The 25876-nt window shown below is 42.7% G+C and overlaps 1 protein-coding gene across 6 annotated transcripts in view; it reads left to right on the forward strand.

Moving 5' to 3' along the window:
• The window catches only part of CHCHD6 (coiled-coil-helix-coiled-coil-helix domain containing 6), a 184991-nt gene that overhangs the window by 36844 nt on the left and 122271 nt on the right, over window positions 1-25876 (forward strand). For 2 of the 6 annotated variants that reach the window (XM_081900551.1, XM_081900553.1), the window contains exon 5: window positions 25289-25309. The exons of the other annotated variants lie outside the window; for them this stretch is intronic. In XM_081900551.1, the coding sequence (XP_081756677.1) occupies window positions 25289-25309 (21 nt within the window). The remainder of the gene's footprint in view (window positions 1-25288; window positions 25310-25876) is intronic. 6 annotated transcript variants of the gene reach the window in all.

Consider the following 25876-nt stretch of genomic DNA (forward strand, 5'->3'; position numbering starts at 1 on the left):
AAAATTAAGCAATAAACTGAAACTGACACGGGGACAAATAGAAGAATATGCCTTCACCCCAGTATATGGCTCCCCTTTATCAGATACACAGCCCAACAAGACAACGACAAGAATCCACCAGCAGCATACAAATCAATATGGCTAACCTGATCCAAAACACCCACCCATCCCACTCACACATGAAAACAAAGACCACCACAGCCAACCACAAATGAAGAACCACACCCTAGGCCAACCCCAACCTCTCACCACCAAAGGAACACAAGCAAATAGTAAAGAGAACCCGCACAGGTGACACTGACGTAAAACTCCACACATATGTTAAGTAAAATAGAAACATCGCCTCCCGACCCCCACCCTCCATGGCCCCCTCCACCTCTTCCTCCCTTTTTCTTCCTAATGTAACCCTAATGTCCCAGCAAATGAAACTGACCTATGGAAAATGTAACTTGAAAAAAGAGACATTGCGCATACCTTTGCAAACCAATAATAATAATAATAATAATAATAATAATAATAATAATAATAATATAATAATAATATAGTTCATGGAGAAAATAAGCTGATGTGTTGAGTGGGTAGCCTCAGTATACTTTTTGCCACTGTGGGGACCTGTGGGGGGGAGGATACTTGTTATGTGCAGGTTTGTAAGTAGTAGTGAGGGGCAGTTAGTCTCTCAAAAACGCTATAATCCAAAGTAGGGATAGGCATATCTAGAGCATCAGGAGAAAGTAGTTTCAGGAGAAGGGATATTTTGAAGTGTATTGAGTGAAATGATGAGAATTCGCCACCCCGCGGAGCCCATTGCCCAGCCCTTCCTGGCTCACTTTTATAAGCCAGGATGGGCAAGGATCAAGGAGACAGGTGGTTGGTTTCACTCGTCCCAGCAGCCTGTCCACATCCTCGGAGGTAACAGATTGGAATTGATCCCATACAACATGTTAGTCCTATCTTGTAGATAGCCACCTTCCTGGTCATCCTAGTGGAGTAAGAATTTATTGTAGGCATCCAAACAGGGAAGCCTTTTTATAAATTACAAGACTTGGCTGGGGGTGCAGTGGGGAGCTATCAGTGTTTCACAAATGGCTAACACATATGTATGCAGTAGCAGGCTAGTAAAATATTTGTGTGAGCTAGTAACTTCTGTGAATTCTCTGCCACTCATTCACCAATGCTAATGGTTTGCATTTTAGAGGGCCAAGGGCAGCAGATGGAGGAAAAGGCAGGCAGGCACGCTTTGCCTTTTTGTAGAAAGTTATAAATTGTGGCAAGGGGACCGTACTGTGCAGACACAGAGAGAAAGCAGGTCTTTTGTTTGCTCCGTGTGTGTGTGCATGTGTGTGTGGACGTTCACAGAATGAGAGAATATCACAGCCTGACAAGGCAGCCAGCAGCATGGCTGATGATTAATTGCCCTTTTTAAATTGCAATTATGTCACTCATCAGAACTCGTGAACATTAATTCCCGATTTGCTGCCTGAAGAACTAAACAGAATGAGGGGCTGTTAGACTGCTGGGCTTGCCCCACTTCAGGGATACCAGCAAAATGAAATAAAGCCTTAGCATGATGAATTGAATTCTTCTCAAACTAGCTACCCATTCTTAAAATATATATATAGCCTTCTTTATGTTATATGTATCCTTTTTAAGAGCCCTTTTTTCCTTCCCCAACTTAAAGTTTCTTCATGGACCCTGCTGCCAAAATCTGAAAAGCTGCCTAAGAGAGTGGATAGCTTTCCCTGTTTACAACACCTGCTACCTTAAAAGAATCCCATCTTCTTCTTATGATTTCTGGCTTTATTGTCTAATCTAGATATTTGTTGAAATGCATCTCCTGATAGCCATGGTCCTTCTAAAATACCGTGGAGCATCATCTTCCCCTTTTCTAGCCTTAAAACTTATGAAGGGCTTAATATATTAGCATAATATAAGACAGACTGTTTTCATGCGGGTGGCAAGGAAAGAGAAATTTGAAAAACGGGAAGGAAGGCAGAGAGAAAGAAAAAGATGTGGCCCCAACGAATTTTGGGGTAGTCCTGCCTGCTGCTAATATGTGTCGCCTAAGAGATTACCCTTGAAAGAATGAGGCCCTCAACAGCAAAAGAAAAGCTATCCACTCCTGGCATAAAGGGTAGGGCTATGAAATTTAAGATGATGCACCCATCATTTTAGAACTCCCATTGCAATCAGCAGTTGCATCCTAGTATAGCTGAGTGTAGCATATGAATAATTGATTTATTGTGATTGTTTAAAAGGTTGGTGTTAAATTTTGGCTTTGTGATTTGAGCAGTTGGATCATAGATCTCTTGAGCCATGGATTTTAGTATTGTAATTGGGGTGTGGGGGTTATTGCTTTCTTTGATTGGGCTATAGTCTCTTTAAATCAGCAATGGCAATGCTGTCTCATAGTATAAAGTACAAAAAATAGGGGGTATAATGTACAAACTTTTCTAATATTGCTATATCTCCCCATCAACTATTCAATATTTTTAAAAATGCTTTCATGTAGATCAAGTATGGGTGGCTTTAGAAATAAATGATATGTGCATTTTTCAAGGCTGCATTGTGCTGTGTTCTCTTCTATGGCTGCATAATCCCTTCATCCCTTGGGCAGATGTATATATGAGAATGAAGCCAGGCACATTACGGAAGGACAACAATTGTAAGGAACTGGCAGATGGCATGCAAAAAGCAGGGCTGGATGATGTTTGAAAAGGAAAGCTCTTTCTAGTTTTTGTGGCAAACTCAGTGGTGCACTTCATTTTATTTTTGTGGTGGTGACTTTGTCCAACACCTGCTAAGTTTATAGATTGATAAACTGCCTTCTCCCCTCCCCCCCACCATTGAAAAATATTTCTAGAGTTAATGAAACTTTGTTTTGTCAAACTGTTTTTCTCCAGCTTACTCAGCTTTGTAAAACTTTTGTTCTGCAGCTTACTCAGACACGGATGTATACAATATACAATACAACGTTATGAATTGGTTGCAGAAAGTCTTGTGCTCCTCCTTTCTTAAGAATGAATCAATTCAGTTTGTATATATGGTCAGCGCTTTGTGAATACTGGTTATCACAGGAAACATTGACAGCTCTCTGGAAGTACTTAGCCTGGAGACTTGTTGAGTTGTGTAGCTACCACTTCCGGAAACTTTTAAACAGGTGTTCTGGAAAGTTGAGGGACATTTTGTAGCTTATTAACATCTTCAACAGCAAGTAGTTAACCCTTTCCTTGACAGTTTAATCTGTCCAGGCCTGCCTTTGCCAACCTAGTGTTGTCCAGAGGTTGTTGAACTACAACTCCCATCAGCTTCAGCCAGGAAAGCTTTAGAGTTATGCCTGTGTCATGTCCATGTAGCGTGTGTTTCCTATGTAACCAGCATGCTGGGGGAGGGGGGTTTCATTCACATGTCCATTTGCCTTGTGCCAACAAGACTATGTGTGATTCATACACTATTGAGGATTCAGAGAATTTTCAGAAACAGGACAGGAGAGTATGTGGACTAATTCACACAGCCTTTGTGTATACACTATGTGGGATGGTTTTTAGGTTTCCTCCCCAGTACAGTTGAATTAGGCCACATTGACAGGTCACCTGCAAAGGTTTCCCTTGCATTCAGTTTGCCAGTACTGTTATGGATGATCGTACATGAAAATTACATAAAGATGCTGGCAGGAGGGCTGGTGATTTGGGCACCTGATATATCTCCTTATCCGTTTAGATTGGGTTAACCAAAAAAGTCAATCTATACTGAAATACCCTCCCAAAAAGTGTGTTGTCTCAGTTACTGTGGAAACTAAATCTATTATTGTGTGTCCTACTCATCCACAAGAAAGTGATAATTACATTGGTAAATACTAGTTACTCTTCTTTCTTAGTGATTCCCCCTTCAGAACAACTGAATGTGATGTGAAGTTAGCAAATATTGGGAAAACATTTTAATCTTCCAGCCCGAACGGAACTTTTGGATCTAAATGAAGGCAGTGTTTGCTGAATGAGAGAAGACGGCAAGTTTAGTTTTTAGTTTAGATTGATGTTCTCAAGGAACACTGATATGTAGTCCATTTTATGACTTCTAAATTAATTATGGCTTCAGACCTTCTGACTTGGTTTAAAAGAGGTCTGAAGACTGCATTAAGGCTGAAAATGTAGTTCTTTATTAGGTGAACAGTCCAGTTCTTTTGTCTGCCTGACATTTCAGCCTTATTAGCTCAATGACAAATTGTTCTTACTCCAAACCCTTGCATTCAGTACTATGTCAGACATTCAGAGGCGCACTGGCCATTTCTAGGTAAGGCTGTTTACTTAAGCTTAGTGCCTGTTTATCATGAGTATTGAGTTGTCTGAATGCAGGAGTTTGGCAAATAAGCTCAACACAAGTGGGAACCTGTGAAAAGTCACCAGATTTTTTTCCACACAGAGAATGTGGCTTATTCACTCTGTCTTTCACCCACCCACCATTTGCTCTGTGTGTGTGTGTGCACATTCTATAGACTCAACACTCTGTATTTAATTAAACCAGTTTAATGCATTTAAAAGGCATCGCTGGATGTTCTTCATGCTACTGTTGGCAAATTTGTATGCTCCGGATCAGGCAAAATGATTTACATGACTGTGCAGTGTGTAAATCAAGCTAACAGCAGGCATTTTAAGATGACCTGAGCTCAAACCCTAGGATAGAGGCAAGATTGCCTGTTTGTTTGCTGGGAAGGTGCAGAAGTGGCCTTTAATTGGATAGCAGATTTTGACCTTTCATCAAGACTTTAATGCAGTCAGGACCCTACCAGACTTTGGCATTCTGAGGTGAGTAGACAGGGGATTTGGCAGTAATATTGTCATTCATTCATACACCAAAGCACATGTGCCAAGGGAGCATCCATTTTAATAGCAAAATAGGGAAATGCCTGATGTTTTGTTGTATCCAGATCCTGTAATTCAACATGTTTGTGGGATCTCATTCCCTAGACCCTGATATGTCTGCTTTCCTCTGGCAGATGGGTGGCAAAATGTCAAGACATTTGGATCCTCATTCAGAGAGGGTGGGAGGTGGAGTTTAGTAAGATTTGGAGGGCAACAGTCTAGCTGCCCTGACCAAGTTAAGCCACCATCCACTGTAAGAATGAAATTTTTGGGGAGGAACACAAGGTTTTCTTGCTGTAACATCCCCCGCCCCCCCATCAAAATATGCTGTTCTTTCTTTCTGGTAGAGCTTAATTAAAGAGTTTTTGTGCTTTAATTACTGTTGATGAAGCGTAATGGCGCTCTTTTTGTCAGCAATAGAACCTGCGTCTTTTCATTTTTTTACTCCATCTTTACACGTGAGAGCACTTTCAAGGTAACATTTTTGACAGTCAGATTGAGTCACGCTGTGGAATTCCCTGCCACCCAGTGTGGTGAGGGCCATTAACTGCAGTAGACAAATTCAATGAGAACAGGTCTGTCAGTGGCTGTTAGCCATAACAACTAAGTGGAACTTCCATGGCCCAGACAGAGGCAGTATAGTTTTGAGTACCAATCACAAGAGACAAAGGAGGGCTTCTGTCTTTGTGCCCTTCCTCTGGGCTTCTTGGAAGCGTCTGACTGGTCACTGTTGCAAACGGGATGTCGTCTTAGGTACACCATTTGCCTGAAGGAGCAGGGCTTCTATGTTGAGGAAGAATGACAATTTCCCCTCAGAATGATAATACAGGAAGCAGGTCAGAAGAAACCCTATTTAAAACACTTGTCTAAACTGCTTAAAATGGTAGTAGATGTGTGCTGAGTGTACCCTCATTCCCTTAATTCTTCCTTGCATTTCCCTATACAGTGGTACTCTGGGTTACAGATGCTTCGGGTTACAAACGCTTCAGGTTACAGACTCCGCTAACCTCGGGTTAAGAACTTTACCTCAGGATGAGAACAGAAATCGTGCGGCGGTGGTGCAGTGGCAGCGGGAAGCCCCATTAGCTAAAGTGCTGCTTCAGGTTAAGAACAGACCTCCAGAACGAATTAAGTTCTTAACCAGAGGTACCATTGTATTCCTTTGGTATGTCACCCCGTGCAGCGTAATGACTGCTTTCAGTTGGTTGTTCCTCCTCTCTGATTTTCACCAACATTTGCTGCAGCAGTTCCTGTGGGGCATTTTCTTCTGCAGCTTCTGCAGGGGTCATGTTAGACAACCCAGTTTTTCTTTCCTGCATTATAATGATGTGCTCTGCAGGCTGTAGCAGTATTGCAATAGGAGTTTCTTCAAAGCTCTCTACTTGTCTAGGCAAATCACTACAGTCAGTGCAGAATATTCTCCACTTAAAAAAGCAGCAAAACATCTGACAATAAGGACTGCCCAAGTTCTTTGGCCAAGGTAAGGGCACGCAGGACCTCTGGGTTTCTGATAAGACTCTTTGTATTCTTTTGTTAAAGTGTACTGTGGTCTTCCATTAGTAACATCTATTTGTAGGGGAAGTTCAGGGATCTTTTTATCTTGGTGGTTTGCTGCAATTCGTGTTTGTGCATGTGCAAGGATTCCTGGGTGATATCATCAAATGCATTTGTTGGTTCCCAGACAAAAGGGTATGGATAATTAATTTTAAGTATTTAAGTTATATACTGTACTACTCTTCCTTTAATTAGTCAGATCTTCAAAATCACTTCAAAGATTAGAAATTATAATATCTCTTAATTTCATCCATTCACATATGCATATAATGACAGATACAATAGATATCCACTGATATTTTCTGTAGCATCATATAAAGGCAGAGAATGGAGATAGAATTCTGAGCAGTTATCATAGCATTCTCATGTTTTTTGTTTTTTTTTGCAGTCGCAGGAGCTATATCTAGAACCTTTTAAAAAAAATCTAGAGAACCTTTAAGCTACCTTTAGTAAGCCCTTCAGAAATAAAAGTTCCATTACACTGAAGAAAGAGACTTGCTAAAAGGACAACAAACCAGTTTGGAGCAGACCTAGCAATTCCTAATTTTCTAGGTTCAAGACTAGCTTTGCTGCAATGGGAAAGGCTCTTGCTAATAATCATTGCTTGGGTTTGTTTCCTTTCCTTTGCGCCAGCATGAAAAGGGCATTGCAGAAGCAAGTAATATTTTGCAATTTAAGTTTCACTTTTGAAGGCTTTCTATTGGTGCTAATGTTGATTTAATAAGGTTCCCTCACTTTCTTTTTCCTTTCTCCTTCTGCCACCCCCCACCTCTTAATTTGAAATGTCTAATTTTGTGCTTCACAGTTCTGAACACACAAAATTAGTGAGGGAAAGAAGAGCGAGATGGGAAGGGAGAGAGCTTAGAGCTGTGCCAGAAGTTGCCTGGGGAGATTGGTTCAAAAGAACGTATTGGGGCAGAAGGCCGATACAGCCACAGATCAGGGCAACATGAGGTGGTTGGTAAAGATAAGGCAAAGCTTTAATATCTCAAGGCAAAGAGTTAAGTTGTTTATGTGGGGAGAATGTTCCAGCACTAGCAGAAAATGGAAAATAAAGAGTGTTAATTCTTTAAGTGGGTCTGCTTTTGATCATGTATATTTAGAGAGTGAAGAAGGTGAGCCTTCAAAGCCTTTTAATTTTAAGGTAGTTTTGATATGTCAGGCATTCTCTCATGAGAGTCTCGGAGGAGCTGTGTAGGGAAATATGGCTCTTTATTAATTAGCAAACTGTGAATGTTAGTCTTCAAAAGCAGTCTTTCATGCTCCACATTTATTGTGTACAACCACACATGTCCTGTCCCCCGCCTTCACCTCCTTATATCTATTATCTTTGTTGTTCTGACGCAGACTTCGTACCCCCACCCATAAAAGGACCCCTATCCAGTACAGGGAAGGACTGTGGCTCAGTGATAGCACACATACTTTACATCCAGAACATCCCAGGATCAATCCCTGGCATCTCTAGATAGGGCACGGAGCCCTGGAAAACTACTGCTAATCTGTGTTAGCAACGATGGGTCAGATAGGCAGTGGTCTGTTTCCATATAAGGCAGATTCCCATGTTCTTGTTTCCAGTTTAGCAGCATGCATGCATGCATGCATGCATGCTTTCATACATTCCAGTTTAGCTGTATGTTTGCTCCTATAGGGAAGAGGAATTAAAGAACCTCTTAATGAGGGTGAAAGAGGAGAGTGCAAAATATGTTCTGAAGCTCAACATCAATGAAACTAAAATCATGGCCATTGGTCCCATCACCTCCTAGCAAACAGAAGGGGAAGAAATGGAAGCAGCGACACATTTTATCTTCTTAGAGGGCTCCATGATCACGGCAGATGGTGACAGCAGTCACGAAATTAAAAGACACCTGCTTCTTGGGAGAAAAGCAATGACAAACCTAGACAGCATCTCAAAAAGCAGAGACATTACCTTGTCAACAAAGATCCGTATAGTTAAAGCTGTGGTTTTCCCAGTAGTGATGTATGGAAGTGAGAGCTGGACCACAGAGAAAGCTGATCGCTGGAGAATTGATTCCTTTGAATTATGCTGCTGGAGGAGACTCTGGAGAGTCCCATTGACTGCAAAAAGATCAAACCTATCCATTCTGAAGGAAATCAGAGCCCTAAGTGTTCACTGGAAGGACAGATCCTGAAGCTGAGACTCCAATACTTTGGCCACCTCATGAGAGGAGAAGACTCCCTGGAAAAGACCCTGATGTTGGGTAAGATTGAGGGCACAAGGAGAAGGGGACGACAGAGGATGAGATGGTTGGACAGTGTTATAGAAGCTACCAACATGAATTTGACGAAACTCTGGGAGGCAGTGGAACACAGGAGTGCCTGGCGTGCTCTGGTCCATGGGGTCATGAAGAGTCGGACACGACTAAATGACTAAACAACAATAATGCTCCTATAGAGTTAGCAGTATTAGCTCTGCGAACTTCATTCTCTCGCTGTCTCTGACCACACTCGTTTTACTAGCTGTTTCAATTTAACAAACTTTTAACACGCTTTAGAAGACCCCTGTACTATTCTTATGCAGAGAAAGGTTAAGTGGAGAGAAGCAAATGTGTTGATGTGTACGTCTGCTCATAGGAACATTGCCAAAAGAGGGCCCACTCCATCTCCATCTCCATGTCTGCTTATCATCATCTCTGCCTGCCAGTCATGGCTGCTGTAGCCGTACTCTTCTCTGCATGAAGCTTGCACAATGATAATGTAAATTACCCTGACTCGTTGTCTTGAATATTGTTTCTGTTTGTTTGTTTTCGTATGCAGGAACTAAACAAAAAAGCTTTAAAAAAAGGAAAGAGCGCCTGCTCATTCTTGTATTTTGTCTCTCTTGAAAGTGGGAAACACTTTACTAATCATTGTGAGGGAAGTAGGAAATGTACATAAAGGAGGTGTGAACAGAAATGAGGCACGCCTCCATAAATAACCCCTAAATTGCTCTTTTTGGTGAGAATACACACTACCCTAGTAAAATTCAGATGAACAAACTGTTCAGAGATAAGGGTAGTACTGGGGGTTTTTTAAAGGGAGTTTTAAATCCAGCATTTCTTGCCCTTCCTCAGGGTGCTACCATACCAAACAAAGTGTGGAATTGCTATGGTTCAGTCATTCACTCTTTGTGAGGCACCCACTTGGCATTATTATCAGAACGTTGTTTTCATGCCCTGCCTTCCGTCTTTTCTCAGCCCACAGCAAGTCTTGCCTTTTTCCAGATGGGTAGCACAGTAGTCTCAGGCATAGATGCCCTTAGTGCTACCATTTAATCCTTTTAAAAGGGTGTGACATAGGCAGGCAACATATCGGGCGGATGAGTGTATTGTAGCTTGGTCCAAATTTGCTATAATGGTTTCAGTAGGCACCGTTTTATTTCCCCCTTTAATTAGAACTTTAGAACCACAGCGTTCTTTTAACCTAAGTTGTATTTAAGTAATATTTTTTAGCATCTTGAAAATATTACAGCCAGGAAAGCATTTCAGCACTAAATAAAAAATTGATCTTAAAAATTAAACAGAATAAGAAGTGAGTAGTAAGGCCTTAAGCAGAGGAATGGTGCTCAGTGTAAAGCTTATCTTGAATGTGTGTGCTGAGTTGAGTTGGATCTTTCCAGCTAATGTCACACCAACTGGTGGGATGAACATACAGAAAAAGGGCACTATCCCTGTTTGTCTGCAAAGACAATTACAATTCTACTTGCAAACATACAGCACAAGAGCAATGATTAATAGTTCTAGGAGCTACCTGTCCAGAAGCTAGGTTAGTAGAGTCTTTTCATTCTTTTCCATTAGAAAGGTCAGTGTGATCTCTTGGCGAACTAAACATACCACAAAAGCTCGCAAACTGAGGTTGTCCGTGTATTTCAAAGCCTTGCTTAAACTAAACTTTTAACAGTTTGTGGTTAGATGATACAGCATGTACCCAAACTGTATGGGCTGTATGGCTCAGTGACCAAGGGCAGGCTGCCTTCCGCTTTTGAGAGCAGAACTGTGGTCTTTCATTAGTTGAAAGTTGAGTTGAAACAATTTTTCCAGCGAGTGTGAGTTCCACAGGGCTTTCAGCGAAGATTTCTGATGTGGTAATGGTTGTTTTGATGTGGGCACCTGTTCATAACAAATGGAAATACATCTTCCTACTTACTTTGAACAGGCCACACAACATTTATCATATGGCAACAATTCAGTCACTAATGACCTGAGGCTAAACTAACTAATTAGTCTTTCATGTATTTTCTCAATGATGCTGTCATTTTGAGACAAATGTAATGTCACACTCAGGGTGACTGAAACAAGGTTTGTGAAGTTATTGTGACCAGTGTACTATTGTCATTTGTATCTATGAGGAAGTCTTTCTCTTGCCCCCAATAATAAGTATTGTACACTGACCACTGAACAACTTAGTTCATTTTCTGAGACGTGATAGCTTTATTTTGATGTATTTGTTATTCTCTTAGTTCTTGTGATACTTCAGTCCTTTAAAGTTCTTTTGCTTATAACATCATCTCAGCTCATGATTTTTTAAAACTTCCTTCCACTGAATCTGTTGATGTCTAGGCCTACTCTCTGCAGGTTCTGTTGTTGTCCTCACTCCTTTCAGGAAACATTGGGCACCTTTCATAGAGGAGCCCCTCTTTTGAATTGTTTATTTAGTAGATGAGTGTAATTTATGAAATGGTTGACGCCAAAAATAAGAGAGACTGATTTGCTAATGTTGTTGCACATCTTGTGCCACCTCAGGGTTTCAAATGTTTTGTTTCTTTTGCTGCCTTTTTAAGCCATAGACCTAGATAATAATAATTTTATTATTTGTACCCAGTCCATCCGACTGGGTTGCCCTCGGAGCTGGACCTCAGTGTCCGGGCTGAACGATGGAGGTGGAGACGCTCCTTCAGGTATACTGGGTTGAGGCCATTTAGGCTTTAAAGGTCAGCACCAACACTTCCTGGATGATCACGCAGGAGCTTAACTCAGATTTAGGCATTATGCTTGCCATATTTCAGCTGTTCCCCTGAATGCATGTAGGCCAAAAAGTGTGGAGGAGGTAGGGATACACCCACTTCAGACCTTCTTACATTGAGAGGAAAGGTCTGAAGGGGAATTCTAAGTGTGCTCAACTGAACGCACTTAGAATCCCCCCCCCCCCCGTGGTCAAGAATGCTGCCTTATATTAGAGTTAGCAGGTTATGCCGATCACGGCATAAGGGCTTCCTTGTACCTCTTACAAACGGGAACCCAAAGGAACACGTATGTAGGCAGGATCCTTGTATTTGTCCCTTCGGTAAACGTCTTTCAACAATACATCAATTGGAACGTACATGCAGTGGCTGTTATTGACTGTGTGAGAGTTGCAAGGAACAAAAGCAGCTCATGGGAAGAGAACTGTGTCTGTGTGTAGTGAGTGTATACCTATGAGCCCCAGCTGTAATTAGAGGGAAATTATGTAGCTATGTTATAAATAGTGCCCACTATAATAAATGTAGGGGTTTAATTTGAGCTTTCATGCCATGTTTAGATCCGGATATATTCACTGAAAAAGAAAAGCTGCAATCAAGAGGCCTTCCTCTATCAGATTTTAAAAGAAATACCCTATTTATGTTTTAAAATATTTTTTTTTCATCCCAGGTGTGTTTATCATTGACCCATGTTAAGGATCTGTATATATTTTTTACGCTTTAGTGTTTTTCCATGGACTTGTGGAGTTAACCCACTGAGTGATTAGAAGCTAACTACTGTAGTAACTTTTCTTCTTAACCAAGCTAAGAATTGGATGGGGTGAGGTTTTGCTTTTTGTTTTTTTGCGGCGGCTGCTGCTGTTTAATTATGTGTTGCCATAGTTGATGGTGATCTTGGAACAGTTCTGCTTTGCAGTCATCCCAAACCACTTTCCTCAGACCCTAATCTGCTACTGTGTACAGGAGAAATTGTACATCTCCCAGCAAACATAAATTGGCATCGAATTCTTGTAGCTGTTAAAAATGTTAAGCACTCGCATAACATGGAAAACTGCTGTTTGCAAATTGTGCTATCAAATGGAAATCAAAATTTTGCTGGCAGTGACATAGATTTGCAAGTTTCACTTGATACAAGCATGCCCTGGAGAACACATTGTAAAAATAAGATTGTGGCTCTACAGCTGCCTGCAATCGGCTCCTTGCTGAATCTACACTCATTGTGACTTCATTAGGATACATTTAGCTTCATTAAAAGATGTTTCCTTGCAGCATTTCCTTATGATCAGAGGTTAGCGGGGAGTTGATAATGCACTCAGCCAAGAACTAAGGCACTGGCTGTCTGAAAATGCACAGTTGGAAGCAAGACCCCAGGTGCAAGAATCCAAGTCCCTAGTGAACAGTCCCTGTAAGAACCACACTGTGTTGGTAGCAAACACTAAGGATTATTTTGAAATGCTAAAAGTCAGGACTGGGGAGCAAATGTAGAAATAAAGGTTGCCAAATTGCATGTTGGGCTCAGGTAGACCATACAAGAAGTAAATGGCATTAGCAGTGAAGTCACAGACCTTCCCTGAAGTGTTCACGGTGTGGCTGAGTAGATTTGAAGCTCTGCAGTGAAAAGAAATGTAATGTGTAGTCTTCAGGCTATTAGTATTTGAAGAGTGGCATATTTATTATATTACAGAAATGCGTGGGCTGGAAATAATGTTACCTGTGGGTAGAGTGGATTGTGTAGGACCCCAGTGGCCAGTTTTCTGTCTGGCTCTTCTTGCATTCTTTGTTTATTTGAACAAGTGCACAGTAACAGAACCAGAAACACTTGGTCTTAAGAGGGCAGAAAAGGAGCAGCCCATTCACGGATGCATTTTGAGTGATATTATTATTATTATTATTATTATTATTATTATTATTATTATTAGAAGTATTAAAGGGCTCAAAAGTTATGTGAACATTCAGAGAAGATAATGCACATTAGAAACAGGAAAAGAGGACCAAATAGAGCTGCAGTCTAGGCCATGTGAAGCAACACTTCACCAGTTTTAAGCAAGGTAAATGTCAACGCAGTTGTACCTTCTGCATTTTAATCTGTGCTAAGAGATCTCCTCGGGACTTCGTTCTCATGTAATTGTAAACATGTGTCTTCCCCCTGTTATCAAAGGGACCCATTTTGAACCTAGAAATGCCAGTACTGACTTGCTTCCTTGGGAAAATTAGCAAGAACCAACAACGGTTAATGTAAATGAATATATAGCGTTTGTTTACACAACATGGTGTGTACACTGAGTAAAATGGCTTTGCCGCTTGAAGCCACAGTACAGAAATATAAAATAAGAAAATGGTTAGTAGCCACAATTTACACAGGCTACCCAAACTCAGGAGTGGCTTTAGATGGAGTGGGAACCAGGGAACCAGCAGGGTTGTCACACCAGCCTAAACCCATCAGGGGCAAAAGCAGTATGCAAATTACCTGAGGTTTGAATAATGGGCGGGTTGAAAGAAAGTGAGATTAGAGAAATAGGAAACTAAAAGTAGGAGTGTGAAGCAAGATACTAATAATTATCTGTCCAAGGAAGTTGGAGCAAGAGAAGCACTTTCCTGAGTAACCTGTGATGGCACGATCATTAGTGAGCTTGGAGTTCCTGGCAGCTTTTCAGTGAGTGAGTGGTGGGTCCCTTACAGTTTGCAGATACAGCTATCTACCTCTGCTTACTCAAAAGGTACCTGACAGGATCAGGGCAGGGCAGTATGAATGATAAGGTGGCTTTTGAGCCAAAGCACAGTGCTCATCCTGGGTTCCTTAGAACCCATCTACTAGAGTCCCATAATAGAAAAGGCTTTCCTATGGGTTAACACAGGCTTTCTGCAAGTTTCCTGACAAATCCTGAAGAGAATAACAACCACTGATGAGACAAGGCTTGCTGCTGCAGGCATCCACCTAGTTAGAGTAGGCTTGAAGTAAAGAGAGGTGTGGCACAGCCTTCTAGAGAATTTGAAAATGCTCAACAGTTTGGGTATTAACACAATGTCCAGTTACAGGAAAGATACTTTCTGAAGAGTGGTATACTATACAAGGATTGTGGGACTAGATGAAAAGGGTCACTGAACGCTAAGTAATTCAGATACTGAATTGTTACCAGACATTAATAGAAGTCTTCCATTACAGAGTGGCAGGGAGGTCACAGGGGGTCTCTGACTAATCAAAACTCAGTTGTCCATTGTGAGGAGGTTTCCAAGGAAATGCAAATGTAGACTTAATCCAATTACTGGTGGAGGATGTTTGCCAGCGGAAGCCCTTGAGGGTTAATAGGAGTGTATTCTTTCACAGGACACTGCAAAGGTTCTGGGGACTAATTAGGTTGGCACTTATATTCTGTCCCATACCATAACTGCTTCTACCATAGAGTATTCTGCTTAAACCAGCGTTGCTTTCTCTGTTAGATTGTAATTGAATCACACTTTTGCTCAAAGTGCAGCTAAACAGACACATAGTTTCAGGGCACGTGCAGAGTTGCAGCTGAATCAGGCTTCTCAAGAACATGTAAGCGCAGCACAGGTATGTATGCAGTAACAGTATTGTAACAGAGCGTAGGAGTCAGGGCAGGGCTGAGGTGTCAAAAGCCACAGTGAGCAGCAAAAAAATGATGTGGAGGTCATGGAGGGAGAAAGTAGACACTCTCTGAAGGCCAGCTGGAAAGGATTGGCAGACTAGAAGTGCCAATAACTGAATTTCAGAATTCTGACTTCTAGACAATAATGTTTGTGTCTATATCCATGCAGTTAAAGACATGCAGAAAACCGGGAGTAACACAATAGGATTCCTTGAGGCAATAGGCAGTAGAGCTCTGATTTGTGTGTGTGGTGGTGGTGATTGTTTAAAGGACAGGTTTCAGCCTGCAGTGTGACCTTGCAGCAGGAGAGGAGATAACTACAACTCCAGAGAACAAGAAGTAATGCAGAGCCATGATCTCTGAAGATTTCATAGGATTTCCTTACCCAGGCACTGCAGATAATAAAACCATATTGCCCTTTATTAAACTGTAGCCCCAAAGCTGAGTGCGTTCTCTTCAGACCCCAAGAGTGCTTGTGAGAAGCCTCATAAATGAAGAGAAATTAGATTTCTAATCTTATGATAGCTAGTTTGGCAGAAACGGAGGATTTGTTGTAGTGGATTATACCACCGGGCTTCCTTCTCTAGAGTCTTGGGCTTGGGAATTGCTAGTACCTGAATATGAGAACAGGAAAACAGCAATTACGTATATAATGTTGCATTGGAAGGAGGGGGTGTCAGAGAGAGAGAGGGAGAAAGATTGAGATTCATTCTTCCTATTGTGCCAGTATAGTCATAATATACAATTTTAATAGTGTTTGCACCATTAATATAATAACTAGAGGAGAGGCCTTAGCTCTACAATAGAATGCAAGGAGAAGGTCCCAGGTTTAGTCCCCAGCATCTTCATCTAGGGCTGGGAAAGACCTTAGTGTAGGCAAGTTAGAGTTGGATGGTATAAAGCAGCTTTCTATTTTACTAATTATTATGCTGTACCTAGACTCAATGTTTTAAGAAGGGCAAGAGTAATTTGTGCTTCCATGTAGGAGAGTTCTATCATGTTACAGAGAACCAGGCAGAGGGCCTTCTTGGTAGTGGCACCTGCCCTGTGGAACGCTCTCCCACCAGATGTCAAAGAGAAAAACAACTACCAGACTTTTAGAAGACATCTGAAGGCAGCCCTGTTTAGGGAAGCTTTTAATGTTTAACAGACTATTGCATTTTAGTATTTTGTTGGAAGCAGCTCGGAGTGGCTGGGGAAACCCAGCCAGATGGGCAGGGTATAAATAATAATAATTGTCAGAGCTGCCCGAGGTCCCAGCTCACAAAGGACCAACGCCAGTGCGTTACTATTTACAAAAGTCTTTATTGAAGTTCAGTTTCGATTTCCAAGCCGCAGCGCGCAGCTCTACGTCTCAAACTCTAGACCGCTGAAGCTCCGTCTGAATCTCCTCCCGCCAGACACCAGTTTAAGACTCTAGCCTTGCTCCACCTCTTCCTTTGCTCTCTTCTCCTCTGGGCCCTCCTGTCCGCTGGGGTCTCGCCTCTTCTAGACTCTTCTGACGCTGAGGAGTCCCCTGAGTCTTCCCCCTCTCTCTGGCGGGCTTTAGGACCTGGTTCCCAATCCGGGTTTCCTGCTGTGCCGCGCGCCTGTACATTTGAACTTGGCACACGCGCCCAGCCAGCCACCTTCCTCCTGACCGTTACACTGCTCCTGTCACTGCTTCCCCCTTCGGGGAGGCTAGCTGGACCTGACTTCCCCTCCGTTCCCTCACTCTGCGATGGAGGCGTGGCCAGCCCTGACTCATCTCCTCTCCCTGCTGGAGGAGAAGCTGGCCCTGATACATGTGACTCTTCCCCCTCACTACGCTCTGGTGGATGAGCTGGTCCTGATCTCCCGCTGCTGCGTTGGGAGTCCCCGCTGGCCCCTTGTTTCTGGTGTGTCCCCCCTGGGACCCCCCCTGCCCTGGCCATCGACGCCCCCCTCTGGGAATCTTCTGATTCGCTGGAGAGACTCATGGAATCTCTCGGGCCACTTTCATACTCCCCTACGCTGCCCTCAGATTCTTCCCCTTCGCTCTCCATTTCCTCTCTCCCCTGTGCCTCTGCTCCTGAGTCCCTGACAATTATTATTATTATTATTATTATTATTATTATTATTATTATTAATCAGTTAATTAATTGGTGTAGTTCTAACCACTGTGCTTTTTCAGACACCAAGTGGAGACTTGTACCCACACACCCGGGAGAAATAGGAGCAGAACCCATCTCTCTGACATGCTAACTTTCTTTGTGCAAGTATAATGTTTTCAGGTGAACCAGGCAAGTTCAAGTAGGTTATTGTGCCTCTGTGGGCATATGGCAAAGAAACTTACTCATTCCATTTGGAAATGAACAATGATCCTACAAGGCAACTCACTGTTTTACGCTGTTTTCACAAATCAGCTTTTATCTAGCTACTTTCTTTTTATCTTGAGTTTTAAACTACTTGAGACGGGATATATTTAACTTTAAAATTAATTTGAGCTAAGTTAAAGGACTGCTAACTTTTAACTTCAACTAGTTGGAAGTTTTCACCAACTTTGCCCATGACTGCTAATAGTAATGATTAATATTAACAAAAGATCTCATCGCCAGGAATCATAGAATCATAGAGTTGGAAGAGACCACAAGGGCCATCGAGTCCAACCCCCTGCCAAGCAGGAAACACCAGGAAGAAACAAAGAACAAAGAATAGGTCTCATGCTCATTTGTTCACTTTTCTCTTCCACTTATTGTAGGGAGATATTTAATTATTGAATGGAGAAATCCTATGGAGATTTTTCCTGATTGAGCAAGTGATTTATCTCTCATGGTCAGGGAAATCCAGCAATTAATCATGGGTATCTCCTGGTTTGGCCATACAGTTTGGAAGGCTGGGAGAGGACTGTGAATATGAACTTGGGCTTCCATGCTCAATTCATAGGTACAATCTGGGGCACGTTGCTGTGTGGGGTGGGAATATATGTTTCCAGAGGGCCTTTGTTTTAAAGTGGAAGGCAACCCCAGGGGTCTGTAGAACTGACTGTAATAGGAACAGTATATATAGTAAAAGTACAAGATTCTGGAATGAGGGTGACTTTCCTGAATTTTTCAGTGTAGCAGCTGTTGGCATCTGAAGGCCTTAGGCAATATTCTGCATTGCTTGGTTCTCTCTCTCTCTCTCTCTCTCTCTCTCTCTCTCTCTCTCTCTCTCTCTCTCTCTCTCTCTCGATTTTAAGGCCTTTAGTAGTTCTCTTGTTGACAGGCGTTTGTTTTCAAGAGTTGGAAGAAGGGAAAGGGAGACCCCTTTAATGGGGGTTAAATGTTTAAAGAAAACCATGAGGGTCTGGTTTATTCTGGTATTTTGTAAGGCATTTCAGTCAGTCTTCATTCACCACAAAAGTAACAGTATCAGCTCTGGGCAAAGCAAGCCTATTTGCAGGCACTACAGAAGTATTAGGAGTGTTGTTGCCCTTGAATCACAAAGGAGAACAGATCTTTACTGCAGCTTTTCATCTACAGTGTTTATAAAAATGTATACATTGGGGATACATTGGAATGGGCAATTTTCACCAGAGCCGTTCTCCAAAATTGATCCTACTGCTGTCGGCTCCTTCTCTCCCTGCTTCTTCCTCTTGTCAGCTGAAGTGGCTGCATCTCTGCCTCCTGTTACATTTAATACTGATGCTGGCTTCAGTCTCCCATTACAGAAAAAGTGTTTGACAGTGAAGGGGAAAAGGAAAGAGACCTAGAAAATAAGGACCTAGTTGCAGCTTTGAAGTTCTCTAATACATATCACCATAGAAACACCTTGGGCTATGTAAATTTTTCATGAAGAAAAGAAAAGAAAACACCCCAATCTTCTCTTATCTAGGAAATGAGGTCTGACCCGCAGGTAGTCTGGTGTGACACAGATACTTCTGATGCTTTCGTTTAGAAGTTTTGGGAGCTACTCAGGGATACTGTGAACTTCCCCTCCATTCTTCTAAATTTGTACTATGTCAGCCTTCAGTGTGTTGTCTTCTGCTGACCCTTTCTCTGTGTGGAAGAGAGCACCGCCCTGTGTCCCATGGAGCTGTGGTCTGTATGTTTCCTTGGCTGTGGGATTAGCCCCTTTACGGTAAGGTTCTCCAGCACACAAGCCTGGCTGGAACAAGTAGCAGAAGTTGCTGTCTGAATAAAGGTAATCATATCGCACATTTCAGGCCCCCTACCAGCTGCTGCCATCAAGCTGAAATGGGGGTGAGAGAAGCACTAATCGATGACCCCCCCTGCTCACCCTGGGGGTACTGCTTCTCAGTAAGGGGTAGGAGCACTTTATCACTTCTGCCAAAGGGATTAGTGTATAGTATAGATCAGGTCCGCCGAAGAATTGATGCTTTTGAATTATGGTGCTGGAGGAGACTCTTGAGAGTCCCATGGACTGCAAGAAGATCAAACCTATCCATTCTGAAGGAAATCAGCCCTGAGTGCTCACTGGAAGGACAGATCGTGAAGCTGAGGCTCCAGTACTTTGGCCACCTCATGAGAAGAGAAGACTCCCTGGAAAAGACCCTGATGTTGGGAAAGATGGAGGGCACAAGGAGAAGGGGGCGACAGAGGACGAGATGGTTGGATAGTGTTTTTGAGGTTACCAGCATGAGTTTGACCAAACTGCGGGAGGTAGTGAAGGACAGAGGTGCCTGGCGTTCTCTGGTCCATGGGGTCACGAAGAGTCGGACACGACTAAACGACTAAACAACAACAACAACATAGATCAGGTCACTGGTGTGTGCTGTGAAAAGGAAAATGTTGTAGATGGTTTCAAAAGTCCTGCATGGCTAAACTAGCTTAAATTTCATTTGTGAAAATGAAGTTCTCCCTTCTTACGAGCCCCAGCCAGCATGACCAACTCCTGTTCAACCTGAAGGCAGGCATGCTAACATTTTATGCTGGTGATACTGGATCAGACAGATTCTGTGCAATATTTGATCATCCCATCTCTGATACATTGCAACTGAACTTGGGACAGTTAAGCAAAATGTATTACGATTATTGAACAGCTTCCATATTGGGAGGAATGGAGATACTATTGCTTGGGATAACAATGCCAACCTAATACAAAAATGTCAGTTTACCAATAGAATTTTGTTAAACATCTATTCTGCCTTTTCACATGTGACTTCATGCATCACATTTTTTAATGTGGGAACCTACAGATCAGATAAATAAAGAAGAAAAATGTCTAGGTGCTAGAAAGATGGTTTATGCCAGACCCAGCACAGTTTTGGCAGAAATTCTTCCTTTGGGACACCCCTCTAGCAGCAATTGTCTAATACAAGTTACTTTATAGTGACTCCAAAATGCACCTAGAGTTGTTGTTGTTTCTTCTTGTTCTCCTCCTGCTGCTGTCACTTCTTTTCTTATGTCTATCAATGGTGACATCTCCTTTTTTTGGTCGGTAAGCTGAAGATACTTTTAAGTGTACCTCTGAAAAAGTGGGAAGAGTAACTATGATAAATGTGCTTGCAAAACTCATATATTATGCCGGTATGCTTGACAGGAATGTGTGATTGGCTGCAGCTCCATTTAATACACACTTAGTGGCAAACTTGAGTTTACCTCTGCATAATGCTGAAAATGGGACGCAGGTGGCGCTGTGGGTTAAAGCCTCAGCGCCTAGGACTTGCCGATCGAAAGGTCGGCGGTTCGAATCCCTGCGGCGGGGTGCGCTCCCGTTGCTCGGTCCCAGCACCTGCCAACCTAGCAGTTCGAAAGCACCTCCGGGTGCAAGTAGATAAATAGGGACCGCTTACCAGCGGGAAGGTAAACGGCGTTTCCGTGTGCGGCTCTGGCTCGCCAGAGCAGCGATGTCACGCTGGCCACGTGACCCGGAAGTGTCTCCGGACAGCGCTGGCCCCTGGCCTCTTGAGTGAGATGGGCGCACAACCCCAGAGTCTGTCAAGACTGGCCCGTACGGGCAGGGGTACCTTTACCTTTTTAATGCTGAAAATAACTCTTAGGCTCAGGATGAGGAAGCTGCCATGTGCACACATTTCTGACCGCATCCCACAAGTGTTAAGAGTTTGCTTCAAGTGGACATTGAAGTATAAGGCATTTATTCCATTATTTTATCCTTTGGGAAATGATTGTTAACTATAAGGAGACACAGGAAGCTACCTTATATAGAGTTGGACCACTGGTTGGTCTAGTTCAATATTGTCTGCACTGACTGGCAGTGACCTTCCAGGATGTCAGGCAGGAGTCTCTCCTAGCCCTATTTGGAGATGCTGGTGATTGAACCTGAGCAGTTTGGCATACCAAACATGTGCTCTACCAGTGAGTTACAGCCCTTTAAAATCATTTTTAAAGTCACACCCAACTTTAAAAAATATTATGGTATTAGTGACCTTTGCAGCCAAAATCAAGCTGTTCTTGGGTTGCTGTCCCCTGCCCCCCTCCACAGACTATACAGGAATAAGTCTCCCTTAGTATGGTTTGCTGTAATGTCTCCCTACAATGCTTGTTGAAAAGTTGATTTTGTACTATTTGCTTTAGCTTTGTTTGGCCAGGAGTTATTATATGGCTCAAGTACTGGCGGAGTTGAAAGCCATGCCTGTTTGGGCAGAGAATAAAAAAAGAAAATGGTGTTTTACTCTTAGCCAAGCAACTTAAGCTTGAAAACCAACACTTGCTTCTCTGAATGTGTTATCAGTCAATATTAGTTAATGCAGCTTGGACATTGTGCCTTCTGAATGATAATGGCAATGAAACCCCTCTGTAATGTTTGCCTCCTTATATTGTCCTTTAATCAGTATCCTTTGGCTTTTTCTAGCAATATATTGTGTTCTTTTACACCTAATCTCTTTAATAAGGTTCTTCCATTTTTATTGCCCTCTAATTTTATTCTCTGAGGAAGGTGTGAACCTATAGCTTTAGAAAATGAGGCTTTAGTATTTATGTAATAACTATAACAAATGAAGAATCATGAACTGTTTCGTTTTATGAATAATCTAGAGAGATCCCATTCTTCTTCTTTTTTAAAAAAGAGTTCAAATGTCCCATTTTCTGAACCAGCTATGAGCACTGTGATTTAAAGAATCAGTATTTACATAAAACAAATTTGTGTGGATGGAAGAACGAGTGGTGTAGTTCAAGCAGAATAACAGCTGTACAGTGATACCTCAGGTTAAGTACTTAATTCGTTCCGGAGGTCCGTTCTTAACTTGAAACTGTTCTTAACCTGAAGCACCACTTTAGCTAATGGGGCCTCCTGCTGCCACCGCGCCGCCGGAGCACGATTTCTGTTCTTATCCTGAAGCAAAGTTCTTAACCTGAAGCACTATTTCTGGGTTAGCGGAGTCTGTAACATGAAGCATATGTAACCTGAAGCGTATGTAACCCGAGGTACCACTGTATGTGGCAGGCTAAGGGTGAATATAGTTACCACTTCCCAAGTAGTAACTTACTATTCTCCAATGGTTTGACTTCACCCCCAAAGGCACACTCCACTGTCCCTGAGACAGACAGATGCCAGCCAACTGCTACTACACAGTAAGCCATTTTAATATAACACCTTTCCCAATGTTGTGGAGAGTATTACCACTCCCCTGGATTTCTGAACAGCTGCAGGAAAGTCTGGTAGAATTTTCCTCATTGTTCAGTAGAACCAGCTTGCCGAAAGGCCAATATATGAACACTGTAGTAGATTACCATTTGGTAAAGTGTTGCCTATAGTCATCCTAGCCTGAGATTGATGATGCACTGGAGAGAGAGCATTTCCTTTGTAAATATGCCATCCATCGCCTGTCATGCTGACATCTGACTGTACACACACACACACACTGTGGCTGTGAATAAATATAGTGCATTTAAGGTATATATAGTGTATGTCTGGTTCAAACAATGCTTTCTCTCTCTACCTGTATTTGCAGTCTACTGCAGAGAGAAAGCATTGCTTGAACCAGACTGTTGTCATGATCAAGTTATTGATTGCCAGCGAACATGCTGCATGTGTGGTGTGCTGTTGGGGGCTAATGACAGTCTTTTCCTTGTTCTCCTAGAGGAGGGAGGAAATTGGCTCACCTGCCTGACCTGTAGACATTTAATTCCATCCAGGGCAGTGGCAAGAGGGGGGCAGGAGGTTAGGCAGGCAATGTGCAGCCAATTTCACATAATCCTTCCACCTCCTTGGGTAACTTATCTGCGCTGTTTAAAATGACAGCAACTCATATAAATGGGGAGCCGTTTTCTGTCTCTCTGTCAGCTTCAGCTCTGAACTGTGGCCAACAAGAACATTCGTCCCACCTCACCGGACCCCCTTCAGATAAATAATCACGATAATAAAGGCCAGACCTCAGAAGAAGTTACCACTTAAAGAATAGGCTGCCAAGCCAGTGTAGCCCCAAGAAGTATGGGAGACTCGGCGGCCCTTGACAACAAATGAGTGCGCTGGCTTCCTCATAAACACCTCAGTCTGAAGCCAGGAAGTTTATGGGTATGAGAGATGTTTATTGTCTTGTACTTACTCTGCTGCTGCTGGGTTATTGCTTAAGTCAAAATAATAATAATAAAAAGTGTGTGTGTGTGTGTGTGTGTGTGTGTGTGTGTGTGTGTTGCAGTTTATTTTTGTGAGCAGACTGAGCTCCCTGCAGTCTGTGTGGCTTCACTGTGAAGTCCTTAAATAATCAGCTTGCTAAGAAAAGGGAGAGAGGAAAACAGCTTGGCATTGGTCTGGCTGTATAATGTACATTTAGCTAGAACAAGGATCACCCTATTAAGTAAAAAAAACCTCCAGCACAGCTCCAGAAGGAATCATACTAGTGAAACAACTGGGTCTTCACCTTGAAGCTACTTCACTCACACACACACACACACACACACACACACACACTCCTCCTTGACTAGCTGTGTGGAGAAAGGCTGCTGTGAACTGTGGGGAGCTGGCTGCCATTTCCATGTTCACATTTGCTGGAAACCGTGTACTTGGTTTACACCAACCTTACACTGTGTGCTGGTGTAATTGCACAGTCTTGGGGACGAGTTTGCTAGTGTGAACTGGCCTTTTAGGGAGAAGGGGTTTTTTTGCAGAGAATGAATGGGCAGACATGTCCCATTTTCAGCAAAAGGCTGTGGTAGAGAAGTAGGAAAGCAGCTGCTTACGAGGACAAAGCAAGGACTGATGGCTTCAATTTGCAGCTATACATACTTATACAGTAGTGTAATACATGTCTGCTCAGAAGCAAGCACCATTGGGTTCAATGGGACTTTCTTCCAGGTAAGTGTGCATAGGATTGTACCCTTAGATGGATTATCCAGAAATGATTTTTCTACCTGCAGAAGTTAGTTGAGCAGGGTAGTCAAAAGAGGCTATGGACTCTTCTTCCTAGTAGACAATCATTTCTTTCTGAGGAGGCTTATAAGCTCAGGGTGTCCTGGAATTGCAAGTAGTTGGAGTGGACAATTTCATGGTTCCTTCCAGCTTTAGGTTTGTCCTTTTGCCTTCCTCCTCTTCCACCTTGCCCTCCTCATGTATTTCAATTATCATTGTAAAGCCAACCTCGGGCAGGGGAAAAACAAGTTGTCTTGGGGAAACTGGAAACATCACACCTTCTGGCCAGTGGTGTAGCATGGGTTGCCAGCACCCAGGGTAAGGCAAGTATTGCATTCCCTTACTGGTGCCTCCATGTGGCACTGCTGCTGCCAATGGACAGAGCTGCAGAGCAGCAGCAGGACATGTGTGCAGGCCTCCTCAGGCTGGGGCACTGCCACCCCCCTAAGACTTGCTGTCCGGCCAGGGGGCGCCACGCAGCCAAGGGATGCAAGGGACCCGACTCTCCCAGCTCCTCGGTATGCTGCTCAGGTGAGGGTGGGATGGGAAGTGCCTCTGGTCGGGGCGGCAGCTGCAGAGACGTGCCCCTAATTTTTTTTTTGCACCCAGGGAAATCACCCTGGTATTCTCTCCCCCCTGCCCCCCATGCTGTGCCTGTTTTCTTTTAGTATACATATCGTGACCCCCAGTTTCAGATGCCATTGTTGGTCTTTGTAAGAGTGTGCAGTGCCTTTTATGACTCCAAGGTCCTTTGCTTAGACATCCTTTGCTTAGAGTGTGCTCTACAGGGATATGAAGAATCATTCCTTGAGATTGCATTCCCACCCACCCATCTCAGTTGTATTTTTTTGGCATTCACTTACAGGACAGTAGCAACAGGGAGACTTGACGTCATTGTTTAAAATGCTTGTCATTTTTAAAATACACTTTCCTCTCGTGTGTGGGGGGGTCCTATTAAGAGCTTTATTGTATAGCAATAGGTGTTCTCCGTAAATCACTGACTTCTTCTCTCTTCCCTTTCTCTCTTCCTTCACTCTGTCGCTCAGCCTGTGGATTTGGATGCCTGGGTAAGCTCCTGTTCTCCCCTGCATGCATATAATCTTCCCCTTTGAATTAGCTGCGAGATAAAGTAAAGAAATAACAGAGTATCACGTCGTTACTACACATATACAATTGCCATTGCTGATGCAGGGCTTTATTTTTTGTCATTACAATTTAAAAAGATGTTAAGCCAGAAAATCACATTTTATTCATAAAATATTTTCTGTAGGTTTTGAGGGGTATAGTGATATTTGCAGCTGCTGGTACCAAACTTGATAGGATGGGTTGACCAGCCAAACCTTCAAGTAACTGAATGGATGGAATATAAAGTTGTCTTGGTGGCTGGTTGTTCGGAACTCATTTGGTGCTCCCTTACCCTGTAGTAAAATCTTCCTTTTTCTTCTTTCTTTCAAAATGGTTTGGAGACCTAAATGAATTATGCTGATGGGAAATAGAGAAGACAAAGAACTTTAGAAAGACTTGGCAGGCCTGAGAAGCCTGGTGTAATAAGTGAGAAGTCTATCAAATACTTCTGAAGGGCAGAAAGCAAACTAATGGAGTGTAATCCTTATTTGTAGTCCTCTGCCTTCTTT

This window comes from Podarcis melisellensis, assembly GCF_964234715.1.
Source record: "Podarcis melisellensis genome assembly, chromosome: 2".
NCBI lineage: Eukaryota > Metazoa > Chordata > Lepidosauria > Squamata > Lacertidae > Podarcis > Podarcis melisellensis.